General features: G+C 43.1%; 1 protein-coding gene across 2 annotated transcripts in view; it reads right to left on the minus strand.

Annotated features, from left to right (window-relative positions):
- The window catches only part of LRRK1 (leucine rich repeat kinase 1), an 82,685-nt gene that overhangs the window by 24,124 nt on the left and 35,757 nt on the right, over window positions 1-22,804 (minus strand). For both annotated transcript variants that reach the window (XM_052807947.1, XM_052807948.1), the window contains 14 exons: window positions 22,465-22,691; window positions 21,794-21,921; window positions 21,346-21,509; window positions 20,514-20,651; window positions 16,656-16,768; window positions 15,438-15,514; window positions 11,933-12,062; window positions 11,286-11,398; window positions 10,207-10,421; window positions 8,008-8,172; window positions 5,764-5,936; window positions 3,640-3,760; window positions 3,281-3,440; window positions 2,349-2,625 (listed from right to left, as the gene is read on the minus strand). In XM_052807947.1, the coding sequence (XP_052663907.1) occupies window positions 2,349-2,625; window positions 3,281-3,440; window positions 3,640-3,760; window positions 5,764-5,936; window positions 8,008-8,172; window positions 10,207-10,421; window positions 11,286-11,398; window positions 11,933-12,062; window positions 15,438-15,514; window positions 16,656-16,768; window positions 20,514-20,651; window positions 21,346-21,509; window positions 21,794-21,921; window positions 22,465-22,691 (2,201 nt within the window). The remainder of the gene's footprint in view (window positions 1-2,348; window positions 2,626-3,280; window positions 3,441-3,639; window positions 3,761-5,763; window positions 5,937-8,007; window positions 8,173-10,206; window positions 10,422-11,285; window positions 11,399-11,932; window positions 12,063-15,437; window positions 15,515-16,655; window positions 16,769-20,513; window positions 20,652-21,345; window positions 21,510-21,793; window positions 21,922-22,464; window positions 22,692-22,804) is intronic.

Raw genomic sequence — 22,804 nt, forward strand, 5'->3', positions numbered from 1 at the left:
GCAGAGCTATCACTTGTCTTGCTCAGTCTCCTCCTGCAATCAGGGTATTAGGTTCTTTGCCCAAGTGTGGAGGAGACTCAGTGCTATCCAAGTCTGACCAGTCAGAAGTAACAGAGCTACACTGGTATAGAGGACCATGAAGTTTTCAAATTATTTTCAGATCTCCCAGTAAGCACAGATTATTCCTTTGTTCTGATCTTCAGTATTTGGGAAGCTAAAACTTTTTGGAAGACTAGAACTGTTTTGAAAACTGTTGAGTTTACGGCTTTCAATACCTGCCAATAAATCTCATGACAGCGATACTGTTATGTACCAAATACATTCCAAAATGCCTATACGATCAAAAATCTTATTTGCTTATAAGCAGAAACACTGCTGTTTTATCAGCGTTGAGCCTGAGAAAATGTGTCGGCATCTGGGGCTCATCATTGACAGGCATAACAACAGCAAAGATGCAAATGGCCAAGTGACTTGACCAACATAACGGTGGCAGGGACTAGACACACAACTAGAACTAATGCTGAGTCTAAATCCAATGCTTTAAGCCTATCATGTTTTCTCTGTAGCAGCTGCAGTATTCTGTAAAACATGAAATATCAGCTCAGAAAAACCAGCCATCACTAGACAACAGCTCTCTCCATATGTCACAGTCCATAACATCTGATGACATTTTACATGATTAAATTATCCGTTCCATGAAACATCTTTGGAATGTAAAACTGATAAAAATTTCTCTTCACTTATAAATTACAGTAAGAATGGTCATACTTTCAACCCTATTTTAACAAGCAGAACAAAGCTAAATTACATGCACCTTAGGCAGAAAAGTGGAGTGCATCAAACTGAAAGTTCTTGCTCTATAAAGGTAGTGGATGCACTGTATGACAGCCAATAAATTTTCCTCAGCACATCCAAGAAAAGGTCTAGGAGTATAAGAAGGCCAGTGAGGCCCTTCTGGACCACAACTATATAGTGGATTATAATACAGATGGTGATTCGATGCTCTTGAACAACAGCCAATGCAAATTTTGAAAATATGTGAAACATGCCCCTATCCACCCTTTCAGAACAGAAACTGGCAGCTGCTTTCTCTACTGACTGCACAGAAACCGTATCTGGCAATCTAGACAATAATTGCAGAAGCACAGTAACAAATAACTGCTCTGTGTCTGGCTAGTACATTAAATTAATCCAACCTGCTATAGCTACAGTCCATCAGTGGGAAGAATATTCTGCTAATGTGGCTTGGATCGCTCTAAAAAAGATTGGGCAGGCCATGAAAAAGCAGTTTCCTTGTTCCCAAGGCACAGACAATGTAATTGCCTTGGAGAAAAATGGCAGATAGTGACAAGGAGTCCAAAAGGCATTTTGGACTAAGCAGAAACATTACTGCTTTATCTGCGTTAAGCCTGAGAAAATTTGTTGGCATCCGGGACTGGATAAGTGACAGGCATAATGACAGCACAGAGAATGCTGCACTTGTGCTGGCATTCAGAGCTCCCAAGAGGCTCAGGGCGATGCAGCCGTGCTGTCCTGGAAGGGCAAGGAAGTGAAATGCAAATGCCACATCAAAAGTGCAATACAACTATGGTTTCACCGTTAACGCAACAACAGGCTGTCGCCAAGCAGATGGGAGAGAGAAAAATAGCAGGGAACTCTGCCCAGAGGAAGAGAGATGGGGGCGGGGGGGGGCAGGAGGGAGGAAGACTCATTAACATTTAAAGAGAATGAGGTTTCCTAGACCATTTCTAGGAAAACTATTGATCAACACCTATTGAGGCTGAAAATTAAGAAAATCACATTGCTACTGAAGCTACACTTTCCTGATTTCACTAGAAATAAAATACTACTACTTTCAGGGCTGACATAATTACCAATTACCCAAAGTTTTCTGCCATACTCTGGAGTGAGGATCTTTCACTGGAAACAGACAACTCCAGCCCATCTATATTTCAGGCCCGGCAGCCATGAGCCTCACATCCTCTCTCAGCTGCAGCTGTGCCGGCTGAGTGCTTACAGCTTCCACCTGCTCATTGCCACATCCCTGGTGGTGTCACTGCCCCTCTGTGCTGGTGGTTGAGCTTGTCGCCAGCCTCAATGCCCCGAGTTCCAAAGACCTGCTCTGGAAAGTTTTCAAACTAGCATATTTGGACCAAAGGATGGTGATGCCAGGAAATACAGCCCAAATGGATGGGTGCCTTCCATTACACTGTTTAATGGACTCAAATATTTTCTCATAGCAAGATCCTTGTCAAGACAACTGCTATAGTGACAAAGCCTGTTAATATTCACTGATTAAACGGCCATTTTTCTCCAGCCTGGCTAAGCCTTTCTTATTATCAACATACCTGTTATTGGCCACAGGCAGTGCAATTTCAAACTTGGCCAAGAACTGGAAGTACTGCTCTTCAGTTTGCTCAGTGAAGCCCGTCCCAACCAGCAGCATCCTGAGATCCTCTGCTCTGATGACTCCATTCTTAGCTACAGACTTGGAGCTCTTGATATTGAAAATCCTCTGTAGACACTCTGAGAGCCAGACAGGGTCAAGGAAGTAGAGGTTTCTAAGGCCATGGCTCGTGTCTGGGAAGTGCAGTAGTGTACCCGTTTCTATGAGAAAATTAATCGCTGCAAAAAATAAAGAACTGTAGATTAGCAATAGACCAGCATTAGGAAACCACAGTGCAGGTGAATAAGATTATGAGGCAGTCTGTGCAGTTTTATGCATACTAGATAGAGCCAGCATGTAGCCAAGCCAAAAGAATAGCATTTATCTGCGGTGTGCTGCTATCTGGCACTTCACTTGTAAAATCCGCATCTCACTACTTTACAGTCAGTATTTCTGTCCCCATCACACCTCCCTTTTACCCTCCTCCTGCCATCCTCACAGGGAAGGGCTCTCCCTGGCCCTGCAGAGCAATGCCTCCATAAAGGTCACAGGACTGAGGCCCTACAGAGAAGACAGCCTTGAAACTATGGCAACCCTCATTCTTCACAGAGCAGAAATAAAATCAGACAAAGCTTGTTGAAAAAAAAAATTTAAAAAAATTAGTAGCCTCAGACCATCCTAGAAACTTCCCAGCCCTGTCCCCAAAGCCCCATTACTAATTTTATATCTAACCAATTTCCAAAGTGACCTCTATACAGGTGTAGAGCTCTCTGTTTTTTTGCACAGCAATTATCTGGTGGCCTTCCCCCCCTGCCCCATTTTTATTATTAATGGAATATTTCAATTGGTCACACATATTGATTTCCAAGAAATTACTGGTCTGCTCTGACCTACCAGTTTGCAAGTCTTCATAGTCTTTGATATCATTTCCAGGCGTTTGCTCAATGATCAGTTCTATTTGTCTGTCTGTTAAATACTGTACATCATCATTCTGACTTCTTCTATGCTGTTCTGCAAGGACAGCTTCTTGAAGACTAAGGTAACTTCTTGGTATCTGCAAGCCACACGAGAAAAATAGCAGGATCAGTATCAGACAGCAATCACTCTGCTGGAGATGAACTGGCTAAGTCATCTCCCCTTTACAGGGATCTTACAGTGGTATTGTTTCCCAAAGCCACACAGCCAATCCAAAACCAAGCCCCAAAAAAGCCCCCCTTTAGTAAGGATCACCACTAGAAAGCAACAGTTCTCACCAATCTCCCTGCAAGTTTCTGTGAGCAAATTGAGCTGCCAACATCCTTCATGTTGCAAGTGACATGAAAAATCAGCTGTCGGAGTCCATCGAGGCCTTCCAGAGTCTTACATGAGAGCTCACTGCAAAAGTCATGCAAGGGTGAAGATTATCAATCTTTATCAGCACACTGGCTTCCTTTCCAGGCTCACTTTCTCTTATCAGTGATTTTAAATTTCCTGTGTCAGATGAATGGGAGGAAGGCTGTCAGTGAGCATTTTTAGCTTTGGAGAAAAATAAGCAGCAGCCTGGGAAAGATATATGATGCTATCCTCTGCTCTGCCTGCTTCATCTGCTGTGCACTGCTCTTCTGTCCCCTATGCACCACAACCTCTGGGGACTTCCCTGGCACACCAGCCAAAGTCATCACCCTTTTTCCCTTCAGTGCTGCACACGTCCTGGAAGGAACTGCAGGAAGGAGGAAAACACTGCTCTGCCAATCGCTGGAGACGAGTCCAGTTCTCCCTGCCTCAGATCAAAGAGGCATGATGATGACTACCAGACACCTTTTCCCACCCTCATTCTGGCCCTTGCTCAGCTGGATCCTGTGATCTGGGAACTGATGCTCAGATCCTAAAAGCTGGTCTTCATCATCTCTTTAACAGCTAAAAACCTGCCCTCTTTCCAGCTCCTACTATTTTTGGCCTTTTTGTGGGCTGGGTAAGAATGGTTCTCTTCCACTTTCCCCAACAAAGGGTCTTTCTAACTGATCCTACACATGTTACTGTGGCAGACAGAAAATCCTTTTCTAAAGCAATATGCTTTATCTTAAACATCAGCCATCAGTGGCACTGGGAATCGTTCACTCACTGGGATGCTGGAGGACCAGCTTGATAAAAGCACTCTGGGCTCACCCACACAAGGCTTTCACAACACACACTCCTCACACTCCTCCAGCTGCCTGGAGTGCTGCTCAGAGGAGCCCCATCGGGTGGACGATGGAGTGTAAGGAGAGGCACAGGAGGGAGGACATACGAAATCAGGCTCAAGTCCAACTGGGACGAAATGCGGGGGAAAAGGAAGATAAAGAAGGGGAACATGCGGGATGTGTGGCAGGATGAAAGTCCCCTTGAGAAAGAATGATTGAGATCATGTTAGGATGCTCTGTGGTGATGGGAAAAGAGGCTTGAGGATACCGAAGCACAAAGCTTTCTCTTTCTCAGGCTGTCTCTGTCCTCACACCGGGTCCCTGGTACTCCTCCTAACAGACAAGAGCCAGCAGGGATGCCCAACGCAGCGCTTGCATCTGCAGAACAGAGTGTGGGAGGTCTCCTGATGACTTTGCCAGGCAGCAGATGCAAAGTGCTGGGGACATTGCAGCACCCTTCTTTACTTGCCAGCCACCACCGGCTCTTGCCCCAGGCATTGGCGATTTCACACGGTTTGGTGCCAGCCTGCTGCATCCATGCTCCCCCCATGCTGTGCACTCCCTTGGCTGACAGACCCACTTCCTTCCCAGCCGGAGAAGCCTCCTCTCCCCAAGGGCATTCTCTGTCAGCTGAAGGGAAGGAGTGGCATCAGACTCCATGGCCTGACTGACACCAATCTTCCAGACAGCACCACCTCTCCATTATCACACCCACTGAACTCAGATGGCACAGGTTTGGACTGTCTGGGGCTCGGGGGGCTGACCCACTCTTTGCCCTGCCAACACTGCCACATTCTCACATCAGATAGCAAGAGGTTCCTACATGGCCTCCCCTTAACAAAACCCGCAGCACCCACCCTGTAACAGTCATGCTCTCAAGCTTTGCAGCATTAGTTACTCAATCTGTACCTTCTCTCCTTGTGACTAATAAACTGTATGACCATTTAATGGTGAGAAACCTGAGTGGAGCAGGAGCACTAAAACAGGCTGGCCAAGGTCATGACTTTGGAGCTTCCAGCTCTCAGACCCATGATCAGACCCCTGAGCAACACTGAACTTCTCTCTGATTATACTACATTATCTCAGTCAAAAATAGATGAAATGCAATGCTGACGAGTCTTTAAATCAGTTCCGTTGCCAAGGAGATCAAGTATTACAAAATTGTTTAAAGTGACATAAAATAGAGTGACTGAGCTTCATAAAGGCCCAAGTACTTACTGCAGGTGCTTGAATGTGATATCTGGGAAGCCAGTTGCTCTGGATCCAGAGGGAGACCGACAGAGAGCCAAGACATATGCCCTCAGAGTTGCTATCCTCTCAACGCGGAATTTAGTTTCAATTAAATCAAGGTGTGTTCCTACCACTAACACCACTGAATTTGGAGCTTTGGCCTGTAAGAGAAAACACTGACAATGATCTCGTCCAGATTACATCATGGTAAATTCAGTGAGGACAGGTGAAAAGTATAACATTTAAGCGGGGGTAGTCATATACATTAATAAAATGGAATATATATATAAAATGGAGGCAACCTGTTGTGGCAGCTTGACAACAGCAACAAGTGCTCTGGGTATTACAGAAGTTCTCCTGCAGAATATGGCTTAATCATCTGCTGCTACTGCAGAGCACAAAACTGTCAGTTTGGTTTTATTACATCAGGGCTTAACATAAAGGGAGTTGCCATGTGGTATTAAGTTGCTAGGAGTCAGCTAAATGATAGGAACTATGTCCGCCCAGACAAAGGAGAAGTTAGCTTAACCTGTAGCCAGATCTAACTCTGATATCCTGAAAAAGCCTAGTTACACTCTGGAATGGATATCTGGGGAAGTTATACAAACTTTTTCACTGGAGGTATATGGAGAGGCGAGATAAACTGCTAGAAAAGTCTAAATCTACTTAATCCTGAATCAGTGCAAAGGAATGGATTAGATGATCTCATGATTTCTTCCAACCCTTCCACGATTCTATTACAGCACTGGAATGTATCCAGATTTCAGGGAACATGCTGCCAAATACAATGGGATTGCACAGGCTTAAGCAGGGATCAGCCTGCCAATCCAAATGACTTTGACCACAGAATAATATTCAGATGCAGAAACATATGCTTATTTCCAGTCTATCCATTTCTCTCTTATGATGCCCACTGAAATCTCTTAAACTAAATGACACCAAACACAAACCCGGTGCAGACACAGGAGTGCTGGCTGTACCAAGTCAGACCAAAGGGCTCACTTGGCCAAATATTCTGCCTGGAGGCTAATGAAGAGTATAAGCACAGGGTAAGCATGTAGAGATTTTCCCTGGTGTGTCCTCCCATTGTCCAGCAGCCTGAAGCTCACCAACTTCCTGAGCATGAGACAGTATCTCTGAATTAATAGCACTTGATGAATTTTTCTTCCACTAGCGTGTTTTTTCAACTTCTGACACCCACAGCACATTGTAGTTCCAATAAATTCCACAGGTTAGCTAACTGTTGTGTTTAGGATACTTCCTATTGCTTGTTTCAAAGCTACCATCTCATTATTTCATTTGATCTCTCCTAATTCTTCTATTGTAAAAGATCATGAACAAAGACTCCCTTGTGGTTTTCTCCTTACTCCGGTAAGTCTACATGCAGCCCTCCTCATTCGCCTCTTTCCCAAGCTGAAGAGGCCTAATCTATTTAATTACTGTGCACTCAGAAACTTTTCTATACTTTTCACCATAATGTTTATCTTTCTCTGTATCTTTTCTGATGCTACTACGTGCTTGTTGGGATGTATTAAGGACACAGGCACATCATACATTTTTGAAATATCATAATTATGCTTTCGGCTTTGTTACCTAGTTTGGGTTTTTAATTGCTGCTGACCATTAAGCTAATATTTTTGTAATGTCAAGATGCTTCTTTTTTGAGAGGCACTAGCTTAGATCCCATTTTTTTGTATGTAATGTTAAGACAGATATTAAATAATAAAGATTTACAAAAAATTATGAACATGGTATTATAAAAATCAATCAAAGCCAATGAATTCACTGCAGCTCTGAGTCTCAGCTGAGAGCTGTCTGGGAGATACTCTCTAGCTTACCTGAATCTAAAGTGTTAAAAGTATAACCTCAAGACTAATGTGTGTCCAACCCATACAAGAAAGAAAATGCTTCAAACCCTCCTCGGAGCACAGTGTGGTCAAACACTAATTCCAAAATAAGTATGTTCAGCCTTACTTAGCAAGGGTTTATAAATCAGCTTTTGTTTCATTCTCTGAGGTGTGTGAGGGAGAACAAAGCAAATGATAAATTTAAACTGTTAAATATAGTGATACGCCTACAGCATAATGGAAAATTAATTCCAAAAGCTATGCAAAATTCATAGCTTGTGGAGTTTTTAAAAGCAGACCAAAAAGAATCTGTAATATCACGTATCTGTGTGCTGAGCTACTACTTGATAAACAGATACCCCAGAGTCCACCAGTGACTTCTTACCTCAATGTTCAGCAACCAGAACTGTAAGTTTGCCACAGCTTCTTCCCCTAGTGCCAAGTTCCATACCACTATGTACAATGCTTTGTCTGTGAAGAAACACTGATTGACTGTAGACATGCTTGCTGGGCCTCCGATATCCCAGACATTGAACTTCACTGAATCAACCTACTTAGACAAAGAGAAGTGTTCAAATCAAACGGTTGCAGTAAATCACAGGGAGATAATAGCTGAAGTATAAACCTACGCCTGCATAATGTATGACACAAGAAGGGTTTCAATGTCCTAATTGTGCCTCCAGGAAAGACAAATCAACAAGCAATTGTTAAGCATGGCTACCACTTCCCCACAGGAAATCAAGACTAATTACTTGCTCCTAAAATGATAGAGGTGCCCTTAATGCTGTGGATTCTCCAGTACAAACAAGGGTCTCATTCTGAGCCCTGTATTTCACTGGCTCTGGAATAGAAACTGTTTCATCCTTGTCTGTGCCACGCTTGACAGGACCGTTGAAGCTACTTATCTGCCACTGCTATGGGGAACAGGAAACCCCCTGCTGAAATCACTTCCACTGAGCTCAGCCCTAACTGAGCCAAGCAGAATATAGATGCTCAGGAGATGGGAAACTTCTCAAGCCTTTCATAAACACCTCCTGCATGTTGCTCAGAGGCTTCTGATATGTGTGTCACACCAGAGATGGGCCAGAATTACAGCTACTGTAAATCAGACTCACTGATTTTGGGGGGAATGGGTAAATGGAGGTCATTCTAGCTCTGGCTCTCTTCCAAGTATCTCAGCATCCATTCCTCTGTGCAGCCCCACAACAGCACCAAGAGGGAGCATGGTGCTCTGCTTAAATTGTATTCAGGTTCCCAGTTGCAGTAGGAAGCACCTACACACTTTGGAGACTCTGTCGCTAAATCACTTGGCCCTGGGGAGGCAAGAAGCCTGTGACCGAGCAGGAAACCAAACCCTGCTCTAGTCACCATCCTCAGAGCATAATGTAACATGGAGTGGGCTCCGTTTACTGGTCCAGGTCCAAGTACTGACTGATCCCACATGACAAGTTACCCTACGAGATTTCAGCAAGGAGCTAAGAATCTCAGTAGGGCTCTGATCTCCTAGCATAGTCCCAGTTTGAAGTTTCCCAGAAACAGCTGGAAGAACTTCCATATTGTTTAAGCCAAGCCCTAACTAGCACCAGGACTGCCTTGTTCATCCAAAAGACCTTCAGCTGTGGGTGCTTGTACGTAGAGACAGAGACTCAGAGGTAGGGACAAAAGCCCATTCAGCATCTTGATCCCATTCCACATCTCTGATGCCGTCTAGGTTTTTATTTTATTCAACAGCACTTAAACACGACAAATCCCTTCTCCCACCAAAGTCTTCTCTTTAAAGAGTCAGGCTGTGCTTGCTCTTTTTCTTTCTGTCCCTGGCCTGGCACTCTTTGTTGTAGAATAGCTAAACTCAGCAGGCTCCTCCGCCCCTTCCAAAACAGTCTGGTGGTCATGGATCTCATCTGGGAAGGGAGAGCCATGCGCTCGCACACCCTTAGCTCTAACAAGACCTCAGGACGAATTCTGCATGCTCTAATCCCTGTGTTACTAAACAGGCAGTGGGCAGGGCCACCTACAAATGCTTGAATGAATTCAGTGCTGTCCAAATGAGTTCAGTGTGGGTCAACACACTCCCTGAATGAGCCATCTGAGATTTGTGTGGTTAAGGTACGCCTGAGACATCCCTGGATCACACCAGAGGTCAGGCATCCTATCTTCCACCCACCTTCCCCACCTAGGACAGTTCTGATATCAAGGGAGTCCAGCTTTAGGTACTGATGTCCCATTTTCTGGCCCCAAATGAAAGGACAATCTGCTTTAGATAAGCTGATTTAAAACATTCTCTCAGAATCAGTGTTCAAAAACCACCCAAGCTGGGAGAGCCAGAATTTAGGCAGTCTACACATGGCTTGCTCTCTTTAGGATACAAAGTTGAGTGCTCAGGAAAACAGAACTGTCCTCTAGTAGTACCAACTGGAAATGAAAGAAAGGAATTGTGATGGGTCTAAAAACACATCACTTGTGAGGTCTGGCTCACAGGTAATGGAAACCGTTCTTTGTAAAAGGGCAGGCAATTTCAGCCTAAAAGGGACACTGCGGGGCTCAAACATCCCACTGGGGCTAAGGATCTTTGATTGTTTTTCACCTTTGCCTTGTGTCCCACTGGCTTGGGGAGCTCCCATTTTGTTGTACGTATGGTGGCATCGCTGTGCATCATCTGAGGGACTTTTCCCGTCTGTAGGATCTCAATCAGCGTCGACTTTCCCTGTCGTGGAGGACCAATGATGATCATCTTCATTAGCTTACACTTTTCTGCTTTGCGCAGCTGTGCTCGTAAGTATGCCAGCACTGTTTTAGGGCCTATGGGGGGGAAGTGAACAGGCTTTATCTGTGGTTAGCAGTTACAAATGTACATATGTACAGCAGGACTGCACAAAACCTACTGCTGCAGACACATCAGCTGAATTAATATTTTCCCTGCAGTTTTGCTGTGGGCTGAGACAACCCAGAGAATAAACAAAGAAACCTCTAGTGGACAAACCTGAGACAGAGACCCCAGAAAAAGGTCACTGCTCTGAGACTCTACAATGGAGCACTGTAAGAAGAAACAAATACCGTGGCTCGTAGGCTTCAGAAGCTCAAAGGAAACATAAAATACTAATTTAGTATTGGAAAATACTCATTTTTTCCTTCTACTTTTATGTTCCCAGTTAAAATTAGATTTAGGCTTCAACAGTGCACTGGAGAAGGAATAATTCCTAATAACTTTGTTCCCACAGGATTTTCTTATTAAAACACACAAAAAAGAAGACAGTATTGTAATAGATCCAAAAACCTAGCAGCTTACAATAAAGTCACTTCAATGTGACTGTGACTGCTGATCCTAAACAATTCAGTCTTTAGAAAGAGCGTCTAAATACCCTAAAACATATACATTCAGGAAGCAAGACATGGAATTCATCCGGCATGCACACTGCAAATGAATATTGCACTTATAAATCATCATTTCAACATGTGATCTATCTTAAATTGATCATATAGCCAGAGCTTAGCACCGATTATCAAATTTGCAAATATGCGTAGGAGGTTTCCCTATGCAATTCCAGTTAACTGCAAAAAGTGCTTGGGCGCACACTGTCTGTTCCTGTTCAGGACCATTAAAAGGAAGTGATTTTCATTATATGTTCAGTCAATTTAATAAAGAACACACAGGATCAGCCTTACCCTCTTTTCTGATCTCTGCAGGAACGTTACTGATATTTAGTTCCTCGATATCCAGCTGCCAGAGATTAGCCAGCTGTCCAAGTTCTGGAGGAAGCTCTCGGATACCAGGGTTACTGTACAAAAACAAATAAATCTACCAACAACCAGTCTTTGTGTGTAAGTAGCTGCTCTCACGGACTCTCAGATTACACTATTCTCTCCTTGCAGAAATCTTCCATTAACATTTTAATAAGACTACTCAGCACTTTAATAGTAATTTCCATCCTAAAAGTGATGCATAACCTCAATTTATCCTCTGAGGCAGACAAGTGTAATCATCTTTACTGGATAGTTGAGGAAATAAAGGCAAAAATGATGAGTAATTGACTCTAATGCTATAGAAGCTGACAGCAAAAAGCCAGAATGAACTAGAGGCACACTAGATTCCCAGGCCTGGGTTCAAAGCACTAGATCATCTTCCCTAATTCAAAAGGGTGGCCTCCTCCTTATCTAAAGCAAATGACGGGCACAGTTCTAATAAGGGGCTGACTATTTCCAGCTTTTTGACTTCAAAAGCACTGGACATCTGGGGTGGGACTCCACAGAAGACTGGTCACTAAAACAACATGGAAATAATACTGCATAGCTTTTCCAGGACACGGACTTACTTTCCTAAATAAAGTTCTGTTAAACCTTTCAGAAGGCAAATGGACTGTGGGACAGAGTCCAGCTGATTGTCGTTCAGATAAAGGACTTCCAGAGAATCACTCAGAAATGCTGGAAACTCCAAAAAAGGACCTGGAACAAGACAGGAAACAAGTTGCACCTTTAAAACGTAACAGGCACCAAGGCTCTGAACCAAGAGCCTTCACCTTAACTTTGTAGGCAGGACATGAGGTCATGTTCCTCGGCAGGAACCACCACAAAGCAACAGCAGAAAAGCAAATGGCCTTCAAGGGCAATCAAACATCAATGCTCACATCTCAATTTTTTAAAACCACTGCAATGCGCATGTTTGAAGGTGACAGTCTCCAGGACTTCTCGGGTGCTGAAGGAGGAACTTGAGGCCTGCTAAGACAACCATACATCAGAGGACAAGTGGCATTATATTTCTTGCTGTTAAATAGCTGGTAATACCTTGTGAACAGCCCCTATTCCAGCCTAACAGCTGGAAGTGAAAGGGTGTACCAAGGGCACAAGCGGTTCTCAACATGTTTTTCCCATGTTGCCTGAGAAAAGCCAGAAGCTGGTCAGAATTTATGTTCAGGCCCCCACGCTGCATCCTGGAACAATTTATGGTGGATCAAAGTCAATAACAACAGAGAAGAAAACCCAAACTGCAGCTGACAGACTACTAACCTATGTTGTCTCTAAAACACTGCTTGCATTTGCCCCTCTGTTCTGTTTTAGACTGCAAGGTCTCAGGGCACTTCAGACTTCCTACATGTCTGAGCAGCAACTAGCGTATTTTGGGACCAACCCAAGAAATAATAGCAACAACTGCATGGCTGAGTTGCTGCTGCTGGAGAGGTTCAAACAAAGGGAAATTCAGCTGGTTCCAAAGAGCATCATTTCACTCCACAAATTACTCCCGGGATAGCGGCATGAAAAGCTGCCATGAATTGTGTTGCTGTCTTAAGAGTGTCACATGTGTCTAGCAAGAAGCATCCTGAAGTCAAGGAAAACTAGGCCACACAGGGACAAGCAGATTCTGAGTCTCTGATTAGGAAAGTACAACCAGCACCATCTGCTGCCTCCATGGTCAATAAAAAAGCAACTCCCTGAGATGCGAGACACACCCTTCCTCAAGGATAGGACAGTTGCATTTCCACCAAGATCTTCTTCCCTTACAGAGAAGACTTGAGGAACTGTAACTAGACTTAGCCAAAAAAAAAAAAAAAAAAAAAAAAAAAAGAGAGAAAATGGAAGAGGTTTTCTCAGAAGAAAATTCCCCAGTTCTAATATTAACAGCATTTCAAGCCTCAGCTATGATCAGAAAAGGAATAAGATAGAGTCCCACTGTCTGCAGGGGTGTTTTATGTATATGACAGGACTGTCTGGTGTGGGCAGGGTGTCACAGTCCACCTTTGAGTTTTCAAATAAAAAATCATTTTTGGGATTATTTTAGGAGAACAGCAGGCTTATTCATGGATTCAATTCACTTCCTTTCTGGCTCATCGCTGGATTTAAACTTTTCATTGTTCCTCTTCAGTATGCACCTAGGCACAGACAGATTTAGTCCCTCTTGGACACATAGGAGCAAACACCTAAAATAGTGGCAATACTCTCAATTCACCAGAGTCCCACGTGGAAAGGAGCGTACTACACTGGAAGCAAGCTCGAGGTGTTTATGAATTGTAATTATTTATTCATGAGTTATTTATGATTTCTCTGGCTTGAGCTCAAATTTTCTTTTAAAGAACTGTAGAAAAATTAAAACAAATCCCATCTTGAAAATATATTTTTGGATGAGTAAACACCACCAACACCACATGCGTGTGCAATAAGTTATTTTAAAATTTATCAATCAAGTATAGTGAGCATCCATAAATTATTCTCCTTAAATAATCTAGACTTAAGTAAATAGCTTTGTTGGTAAAATCATATGAAAACCTGCCCCCCACCTCGCTAGGAGACTTCTGTGAGCTGCTGATGTACTCCAGCTTCTGTTTTCTCTTGATGTTCTTTAAATTCTTGGCCACATCCTCTAGTCTCACCAAGCTACACTTGGCAGAGGAACAGAGAGAAAAAGATGAGCTGGCTTTGCTCTGTCTCTGTGGCTATTCAACCATGGCACCAGCCAGGTGGGCTACTCTGCGCCCTCCTGCAACCTGAGGCAGCCTCAGGCAGCTTGAAGTTGCACCAGGGTATTAGGTCCCAAGGCTTTTAAAATGGTACTAATGCAGAGTCCATCCTCTCCTCCTTCATGTAGAGGAGTTATGCTGGGTTTGCAGCATGTAGAAGTTTCCATTAGGACAGCAATTCCCTTTTATAGCTGGTTTTAGCTGCCTTTGCCCGCTGCTCCTGCCCTTCTCTCCCCACTGGGAAATGCTGCTGTAGCCCTTCACAGAGAAGCTCTGAGGATGTGTCAGACTCCACAGAATCACAAGATTCAGACTCCTTTTCCAGTTCTTCTGTGTTCAGGATTTCACTGATGTCACAGCATTTCTATTTCCATTTCCTACTTGCAAAACAGTGCAGACCAATCCTTTCTCCTCCTTAGGGTACACATACAGGACTTGCTGCACAGCAGCCTCTACTTCCATGGACAGGAAAATGAGGTAGGATTAGCCTTGCCCGGACGTCCAGGTAGAGCCTCTGCCTCCCAGATGAGCAGACTGGAGGTTAGGACCTCCAGTCCTAAGCTATAGCTATGGCTGTATTTGGTGCATTTACCAATTTTACCTATTCATGTTGACCTGAGACCACGAACAATTTTCAGGGGAACTGAGGAAAGCATTTGCTCCAGGAGGGCCTCTCCCTCCCGCAAGCAGCTGAGGGCTGCTCGGATGTGTGTCATGAAGACGCCAGCTCTATTCCACTCTGCTATTTGCAAAGAATGCTTTAGAGCAAGCCAGTCTTCAGGCAGCCGAGAATGAGAAAGCTCTCCAAGTGCTTTAAAATAAAACAAACAAACAAAAAGAAATGCAGATGAATCCCACAGAGAGCAGGAAGCAGTGCAAATATCTTCAGATATTCCTTTGTTCTCTCTAGGATTTCAAGTGCGCTAATCCAGAACATCTCTTCTGCTCTGCCCCAAAGTGTGGGTGCAAATCACAGAGACAGGGGAAAACATGCAACTTACAAATTCAGCAACAGAAAGAATCCTAAGAGTAATAAGACTAATTATGGGTTAATTTCCCTTCAACATACCAGTTAGTACTCTGGCTAAAAAGAATAACCTTCATGAAAAGAATAAAACCTCAGTGAAAAGAACATGTTCCACTCATTCTTCATCTTTCCATATTGATGGTACCAACCAGCTGCACCATTTCTTTAGAAATATTTTATCTAAACACATAGCCTCTTAATCTAAATGCTGTTGCACTTAAAATTGCAGATGAATTTACACCAATTTCCCTCCAGCCAAACTCCACAGATTCCTGCTGCTTCACAGCTCACCTGGCATTCTCAGCACTTGCTTCCCCACATTTGCACTGCCGTGCACCTTACCTGCCTCTGGGCCACAGCGCACCCTGCTCTTCGTGGTGAAAAAGGGAATCCGCTTTGTTTTAAATCCCTCATCACTCCTGCGGGCCAAACAAAATGGTGACATGTGGAGAAAAGAGCTTGGACACAGCAGTTGAGAACTGTGCTGGAGCTGCGTGCCCAGGACACTATGCAGTGCAGAGTCTGACCCCACTCAAGGCTGTGGGATTCACAGCACAGCTCTTATGGGTCCCTGTCTGCTTTTGAGAGATGGGATTGAAACCCACTGTGCAATCACAGAGCTAGACTTGACCAACATTTGTCCAGGCCCAATGGTTTTCTTCCAGGAAATTAACAGAGCTCTGCAAGGCAACACTTTCAGCTCCCAGGGCAAGAGCACTTGACCCCCAGCTTTATGGGTGTCAACGTTAAGTAGGCTGTCAAACAGCAAATTCAACAAGCTTCAGGAGAAGCACCGGAGAACCGACCTGCTGCCATTCCCTGTTCTCACCAGAGAGTCTCTGACAAGATGACCCAACAACATGACTCTGGAAAGGCACTGAGACATTCAAAAAACAGTAATTTGTCTTTTGCAACTGACACAGCAACTCATAAGGACTCCAGAATATTTGCTGGACAGGCACCCAAGTGAGAAGATACAAGCATGACACAACTGAATGCAGTTCTGGAGAAGATAAGAGACCTTTAACTTTCTCTGTTAAACATCCCTATTGTAATTTCTAAATAGAAGAACATCACTCTTTTATTGGATGACCTTATTAACATCAGTCTTCTCTATGAACTTGCAGCTGGTTACACTTCCATTTAAAACACACAGATTTTTCATTTTTACCAAAACAATACTCCCACACCAACTACAAACTGCAGTCCAGCCAGATGGCTTACGGTTAAGATATGCTCCCCACAAACCAGTATTTGTAGTGATGAACCACACACTGGGTTAAAGAAATTTCTACATGTTCTGAAATTAAACTGCCATTATCAGTAATCTATCCACTTAATAAATGATATAGTGTGCTAAATGCCCAAAGAATCAGTAAAGGATAATTCATCACTGTCACAGACACACAATATACTTAGAGACATGGTATGTGGATATCAATGCCTTCTATGCAGGTAATTAATTCACTGCTGACACGCTTTGTATTACATGAGGGATCAGGTTTGCTATTATTTCTTCAGCTTTTGTTTTCTCAGACAAAATTTGAAAGAAATACTTACTTCCCAAGTTGGTTTTTTGAAAGATCCAGTGATTTAAGTTGTTTGCAATTCCACTTATCTTGTGAAGGCAATGTAACTAACTGATTTCCCAGCAGCTTCAGGGACACCAAAGCCTAAAAGAGGAATAGCCTAGAGTTAGAAGACAGAGTCCATCAAACACACCGAAAGAGGTTTTTTAGCATAGCTATTAAATAACAGAAACATGAAGAAAGTACATCTTATTCATCAGAACACCCTGTCCGTGCTGCCTAGCATGCAAACATTTCCTTCTTGTCTCCAGCAAGTATATTTTCTGCACGAAGCAACACCACTAATAGTTTTGGGAGATTATTAGTCTACTTGCTGACAGATGCAATTGGAAACAACCCATATAAAAAGACATTTTACTTTTAGTGAGGAAACCTTTCCAAATGGAAAAGAACAGTATGATTTACCTACGCAGTATGGCACATTCGGATGAGAAGTCTTATATGTGTGTGCAAGCTAGGGTCAGAGTGGGTTTACACCTGTTGTGCATGCATAAAATCAACGTGCAAAATGTGAACTATTTCCCACAAGGAAAAATCTAATTGCTTTGTTATTACATGTCTATTAAAATGGAAAGGATTTATATTAATTTTCCAAGAATTATACAAGTTACCTATTTACTTTTTTTTTCCTCACACCAGAGACAGAAATTTTAAAAACAAGAAGTGAAGCTGATTAACACCATACAGTTAACACCATACAGATAGGACTCAGCTGCAAATACCATGAATAAGGTTAAACACAGCTCTCCTTTAAATTTAACTGAAATGTAAAAGAAAAAAATGCAGTTCCCATTCAGATTTGTAAAGTTTATGCCCTTCCACCTGCCCTTAAAAATAATGTCGAGGCTCAAATGATCATTTTAATTTGGTTGAAAAAACAATTTTCCACTGAAAAACAGTATTCTGTGTAGAGTTTCCAACCAGGTTTATTCTGCAAGTCCCCCCTATGAAAATTGAGATAAGCAGAATGACAGCTGAATTATCTCGTGCCACAAGTACAGCAGTATTAATGAATTATACCCCATGGAAATCACGCTTTACCAGCAGAGACCTCAGCTTCAAGTGTGTTAAATGTTTTATGTGCTCCACGTAATATAAAAGGTTTATGCCCCTTCTCATCAAGCAGGATTAACAACGTCTCACAAAGCCAGTCTGTTGGCCTTCCTCCCCTTTTCTCAGATTGGAAAAATATGAGGTATCCATGTGACATAAGCAATGGACAACCAGCAGTTGCTGGAATAGCAATTGTCATGCAAAACGCTCCCTCTAGTGATAAGAGAGGGGCAGCACTGGGCCTTGGTGGGACTTGGGGAAGGCAAAGTGAACCACTACAGGAAAGGGTTAGAAAACCGTGCAAACTATAAACCCCTCACTGCCACTTGAGTCTTGACAGTCAATGCTTTTATCATCATTAGTCTTCCACTGGCTCGAACGTCCTGTTGGAAGGGAGACCCAGTCCTCACTTGGCGCCTGGCGTCGAGCTCTCTCCAAGTATCAGCATGGGGCTGTTCAATGACAATGCTTCAAACTCCTCCCCCAAAATATCCCTGAGCAGGGGGCGGGAGAAAAGGGAGGCTACACGTTCCAGAATTAACACAAACTTTGTTCTGTGTGGTCTAGCTGGGGTGCTTCATTTTCAGTCAACTGTATCCATGTTACATGTCCCCCACAAATGCTGACAAAGGCCACTCTCCAGGACATCTGAGAGCCTGGTGAGATTATATGCAATGCTTATGTGCCTGCTCCATAGGGGAAAAATTAGTGACTTTCAGCTAGCTGTGGCTCTTCATGACTAATTCTGGAGATCACTAGTCCTTGTTTTGCAATTGCCTCTTCTCTCTCATCTCTAACTTCTCTATTTTTGCTGCCTTTCAGGAAGAGAATGGGTGCCTCCAAAAGCGAGACAACGGCAGCAGCAGACAACTTCCTTCAAACCTACAGCCGCAGCATGCAAAAAGGGCTCTGGTGTGTTAGATTATACCAGAGGAAAGGAACTGCAGCATCCAGATTAGGCTGCCTCAGTCAGCTCGTGATGTGGAAAAGCTGACCAGAGTCTTACCTGAATACTTCCACCCAGAGAGGGTCAGGTCTCTTCAAGAGAAGCAAACTAGTCTAGAGAACTAAGATATGGCTTGGAGCATGTACAGTTGGTTCCTTTAGAAGGCATCAGACAGGAAAGCTGAGAAGGCCTCAGCTTCTCTTAACACCACACTTCTAGTATATACATCGTATTAGCCACTGTGAGCTGGTCCTAGTCTTAAGAACCCTCCACAAACCAAGCGAAGGCCAGTGATAAACTACATGTCTGACCAGCCTAGGTCAGAGACATGCTTTCAAGTCAAAGGCCTCCTCTGCTTTCAGCTTTTCCCAGGGAGAAGACAGTTCACTGCTGTTCCTACATAATAATGTAGGAATGTGTAGTGTCTGCTACGTTATACGTAGGAACACGTTACTGCTCATTTCTCCCCCTTCCCACGTCTACTTCTGGAGAGGGCTGGAGTGTGAGTGCAGCCCTATTCACCAACACAAACTTTACAACCAAGGAGTAGCCCAAGCCAGAACTGATCTACGCATGGGCTTTCACCTTCTATTTGTTCACCACACCCTAGCCCTTGGGGGACTGAAAATACCTATTTATTTCTTTTATGAAGGTAAGGCTGAAGAGATATGGATAAGAACCAGCACTATTTAAGGTAGCCAAAGCTCACTAACTTTGAAGACAGACCATCAGCAAAGATTGCACTGAGGTCTTCTCTGACACCCTGTACTGGTGCTTTCACATCCCTCTGCAGCCTCTGAGCAGCAGCACCCAAAGAAATATGCCCTTGAAGCACCATCTAGTGTTTAATATTTGTCATGGTAACTCCCATCCACTGGGCTTATTTTTAATGCATTCAGAAAAGAAAAAGTTTCAGAGACAATAGTCCATAGGATTCATTCTGTTTCAGGAAAAATGCCAACTGAAAACAAATGGTTACCAGAAAGCAAAGCCAAATCTGCAGGGATCATTAAAAACAACTGAGGGAGCAAACGACCCTCAGCACTCTTCTTCTATGCAAGAGCAAGAGGCACTTTTGCAGCAGACTCCTGAGATCGAAACTGGACGTGGATATGAACCATCACTTCTGCATCCTTCCTGCAGAGGCCAGCAGTGAAAATCATGAAACTTTTGCACAAAGATTTACCTCTGTTTCTACCTCCATGACCCTGAGTTTCACAATCTGGAAGGGAAGCTTGGAGGAAACCCCCAAGTTCTGCTTGGTTTCATGTCAAAACCATGTGAAGCCACAAATTCTGAAGAATTTTGAAGTTAAACTATGGAACTCTGACGTCCACTGGCAAGAATTGTTTAATCTACAAGCTTAAAGATAAGAGAGATGCCAACTAGCATTGTGTAGGGCATTCAAACATGCTATTTTCAGCACAGAAAGACTAATACTTAATTACACAACACTGATGTGCCAGATGAAGAAAAAACACAACCATTTGTGAGCACACTTGAGTATGCCTGTATTTCAATGCTTGGAGCTTGCAGCTACAATGCAGTGGTTGTCTCCCAAACTGTGCTCCCAAAATCTGAAAACCACAGACATCCAAAGAGCTCTCAGAAGACCTGCGTCAAAAGATAGATACCATATCACACTGGACAAGGGCCTGAATGTAGTCATTCAGGGGGTTACAGGCTGCTCAGAGGCTCTGTGCATTGCTGTGTTCATCAACTCAAACCAGCAGGTAGTCTCCTACCTTAACCAGGCAGCCACTGCTATGACTTCAAGGTCTGAGTAGGTATTAAGAGAAGTACTGTGAAGTAGGAAGAAATGACACCTACTTCAAGCTGGAAGAGTCCCGGTGGAACTTCTTTTAGTGAGTTCTCAGAAAAATCCACTTCTCTGAGGTGATTTTTCCAGAAAATAGTCAACGCGTCTGGTAGGAATTCCAGTGAGTTTCTAGATGCTTTACAACATTTCTGGAAAACATAAAAGAAAAAACACCTACAGAGTAGTAATCATCTCTTTAAATAATGAATTAGATCAGTGGACACGTTTAAGGCATTAATAAATTCATTCTAGGTGGTCTCTTTAAATTTTTTGATCTAGATAAATTATTGTGCACGCAGGCACATAGGATTTGCTGAGGAGATGCACTCACTTAATTGACAGGCAAATTCTTTGGTGTGCAAAAAGGACTTAAAAATTGATTTTGAAAATTATCCCCATTTGCTTTTCAACAATAAACAAACACTTCTTCAAAGTATACTGTTCTCCTGCTATCCCTGTAATAATGAGGAATAAATTCACAGTGATATAGATGCCCTAGTTAGCCATGGGTTTGGGCAAAGTTAACTTTGAATGAAGGCTGTTCTGTAAAATTATCCTAACAGTACTTCTGTTCATATGACCTATAGAGAAAACAAATACATCCATATAAGACATGTTTCTAGAAGTTTTCCACCAATGCCATCAACATGGTGAGAACAGGGTAGAACCTCAGAAAGACTTGATCTGAGACCCATAAACCAAATCAAGCAGGGGCACTCCTACAGAAACAGAACAGCCTTTTAGTCTAAGATGTCTGACAGCTTTTTAAGCATCACAGTATCTTTTCTGCATTGTTTCAACAGCTTTTTCAGCCTCTGATTCTGTCAGAGCAGTTCAACTTACCAAGGGGCAGGCCCAGGGATCTGGAAACACTTTCAGCTGATTTCTGGAAACATTCAGTATGTTTAGGGACTTGAAGCAGTACAGAAAAACCGTTGGAAGTTCCACCAACCTGTTGTCAGAGATGTCAAACTCCTGCAGCTTCCTTAAACCAATCCAATTAGTTGCTAGAAAACATGAAATATTGCGGACTTGGTGTAAGCATCATAGCAGTCTGATCCAGCAAGATGCTGCATACTTGCTAGATAAGAGCCAAAGGATTTCATGAGTGCTAAAAAACAACTAGGCCTTTTCACGTACTTTGGACAAAGGATTAAGAGAGGCTAAGCAACTCTAGCTAATACTGTCTTTAAGTATTATAACAGTAATTATTATAACAGTTTGGGGTTCTCCTTTACAGATCAATCAGGCCTTGAAATGTAAGCACAACACAACACTGGACTGTACGTACTGTTTTCCTCGTCAAATAACTTCTCCATACAGTTTTTGGAAGCAATGAGTTTTTTAAGGTTTTTAAGATGTAAGAATCCAGAAGGGAGAGTAGAGAGCCTGTTGCTGGATACATCAACCTCGAGTAACCTGTTAAGTACAGAAGATACTCAATCAGGCATCAATAAAATCCTAGCAAAGACTCCTATTGCCATAGACATCTTTACCAGGACAACTTTAGATCTGAATGAAAGCAGCTGGAATGTGCTCTCACAAGGCAAAGCAAAAAAAACTATTTAGAAAATTAACCCTTCCAGGGAACAGTTAGAAATAGTCTGGATAGACAGCAGATCAGATAACTGATACCAGCCAGCAAATGTCAATCTGAGTCAGCTCAGGGCTTAGACTTAGAGGAGTGGGGCTCACTAGAACTGGAGAAAAGCAGAAGCAACATGAGACAATACAGGAATATTGTCAGGACAATACAGTCCTTGTAATTGTCCTGACAACTAACTTGGAAACACTGAGAATGCAAAAGGGCAATCTTAAGTTAAACCTTGCAGCAGACAGAAAATAAACCAAGAAGCTCCTGCATATGCTCTTCACTTACACAGTTTCACACAAGCACAACTGACTCATTTGCACCTGCTCTCTGTATGGGTTCAGTTTGCTGTAGGCATCTAGTGCACACACCTTGTACATATAATTTCATCAGATGACTGTACGCTGGGTAACTCCGTTAGCTGATTGTCAGCCAGGCTGAGCTTCCTGAGGTTTATCAGGCCCCATGGGATTACGGATGGAAGGGAGACCAGGCAGTTGGCGGAGAGATCAAGCTCAGTTATCTGACAGGAGATATCTATCAGCCAGTCCAGATCTACCCAGGGCAGTTTGAGGTTTGACCAGTTCACACACAAAGCCTGCATATGTCAGAGAAACAAGAGAAAACCATGTTAGTAAAATCCCAATTGCTCTCAGCTTGTGTTACACCACTGGGAATCTGGCAGATCAGAGTACAGACCATGAACATTTT

Source organism: Harpia harpyja, chromosome 14 (genome assembly GCF_026419915.1).
Source record: "Harpia harpyja isolate bHarHar1 chromosome 14, bHarHar1 primary haplotype, whole genome shotgun sequence".
Classification (NCBI taxonomy): domain Eukaryota; kingdom Metazoa; phylum Chordata; class Aves; order Accipitriformes; family Accipitridae; genus Harpia; species Harpia harpyja.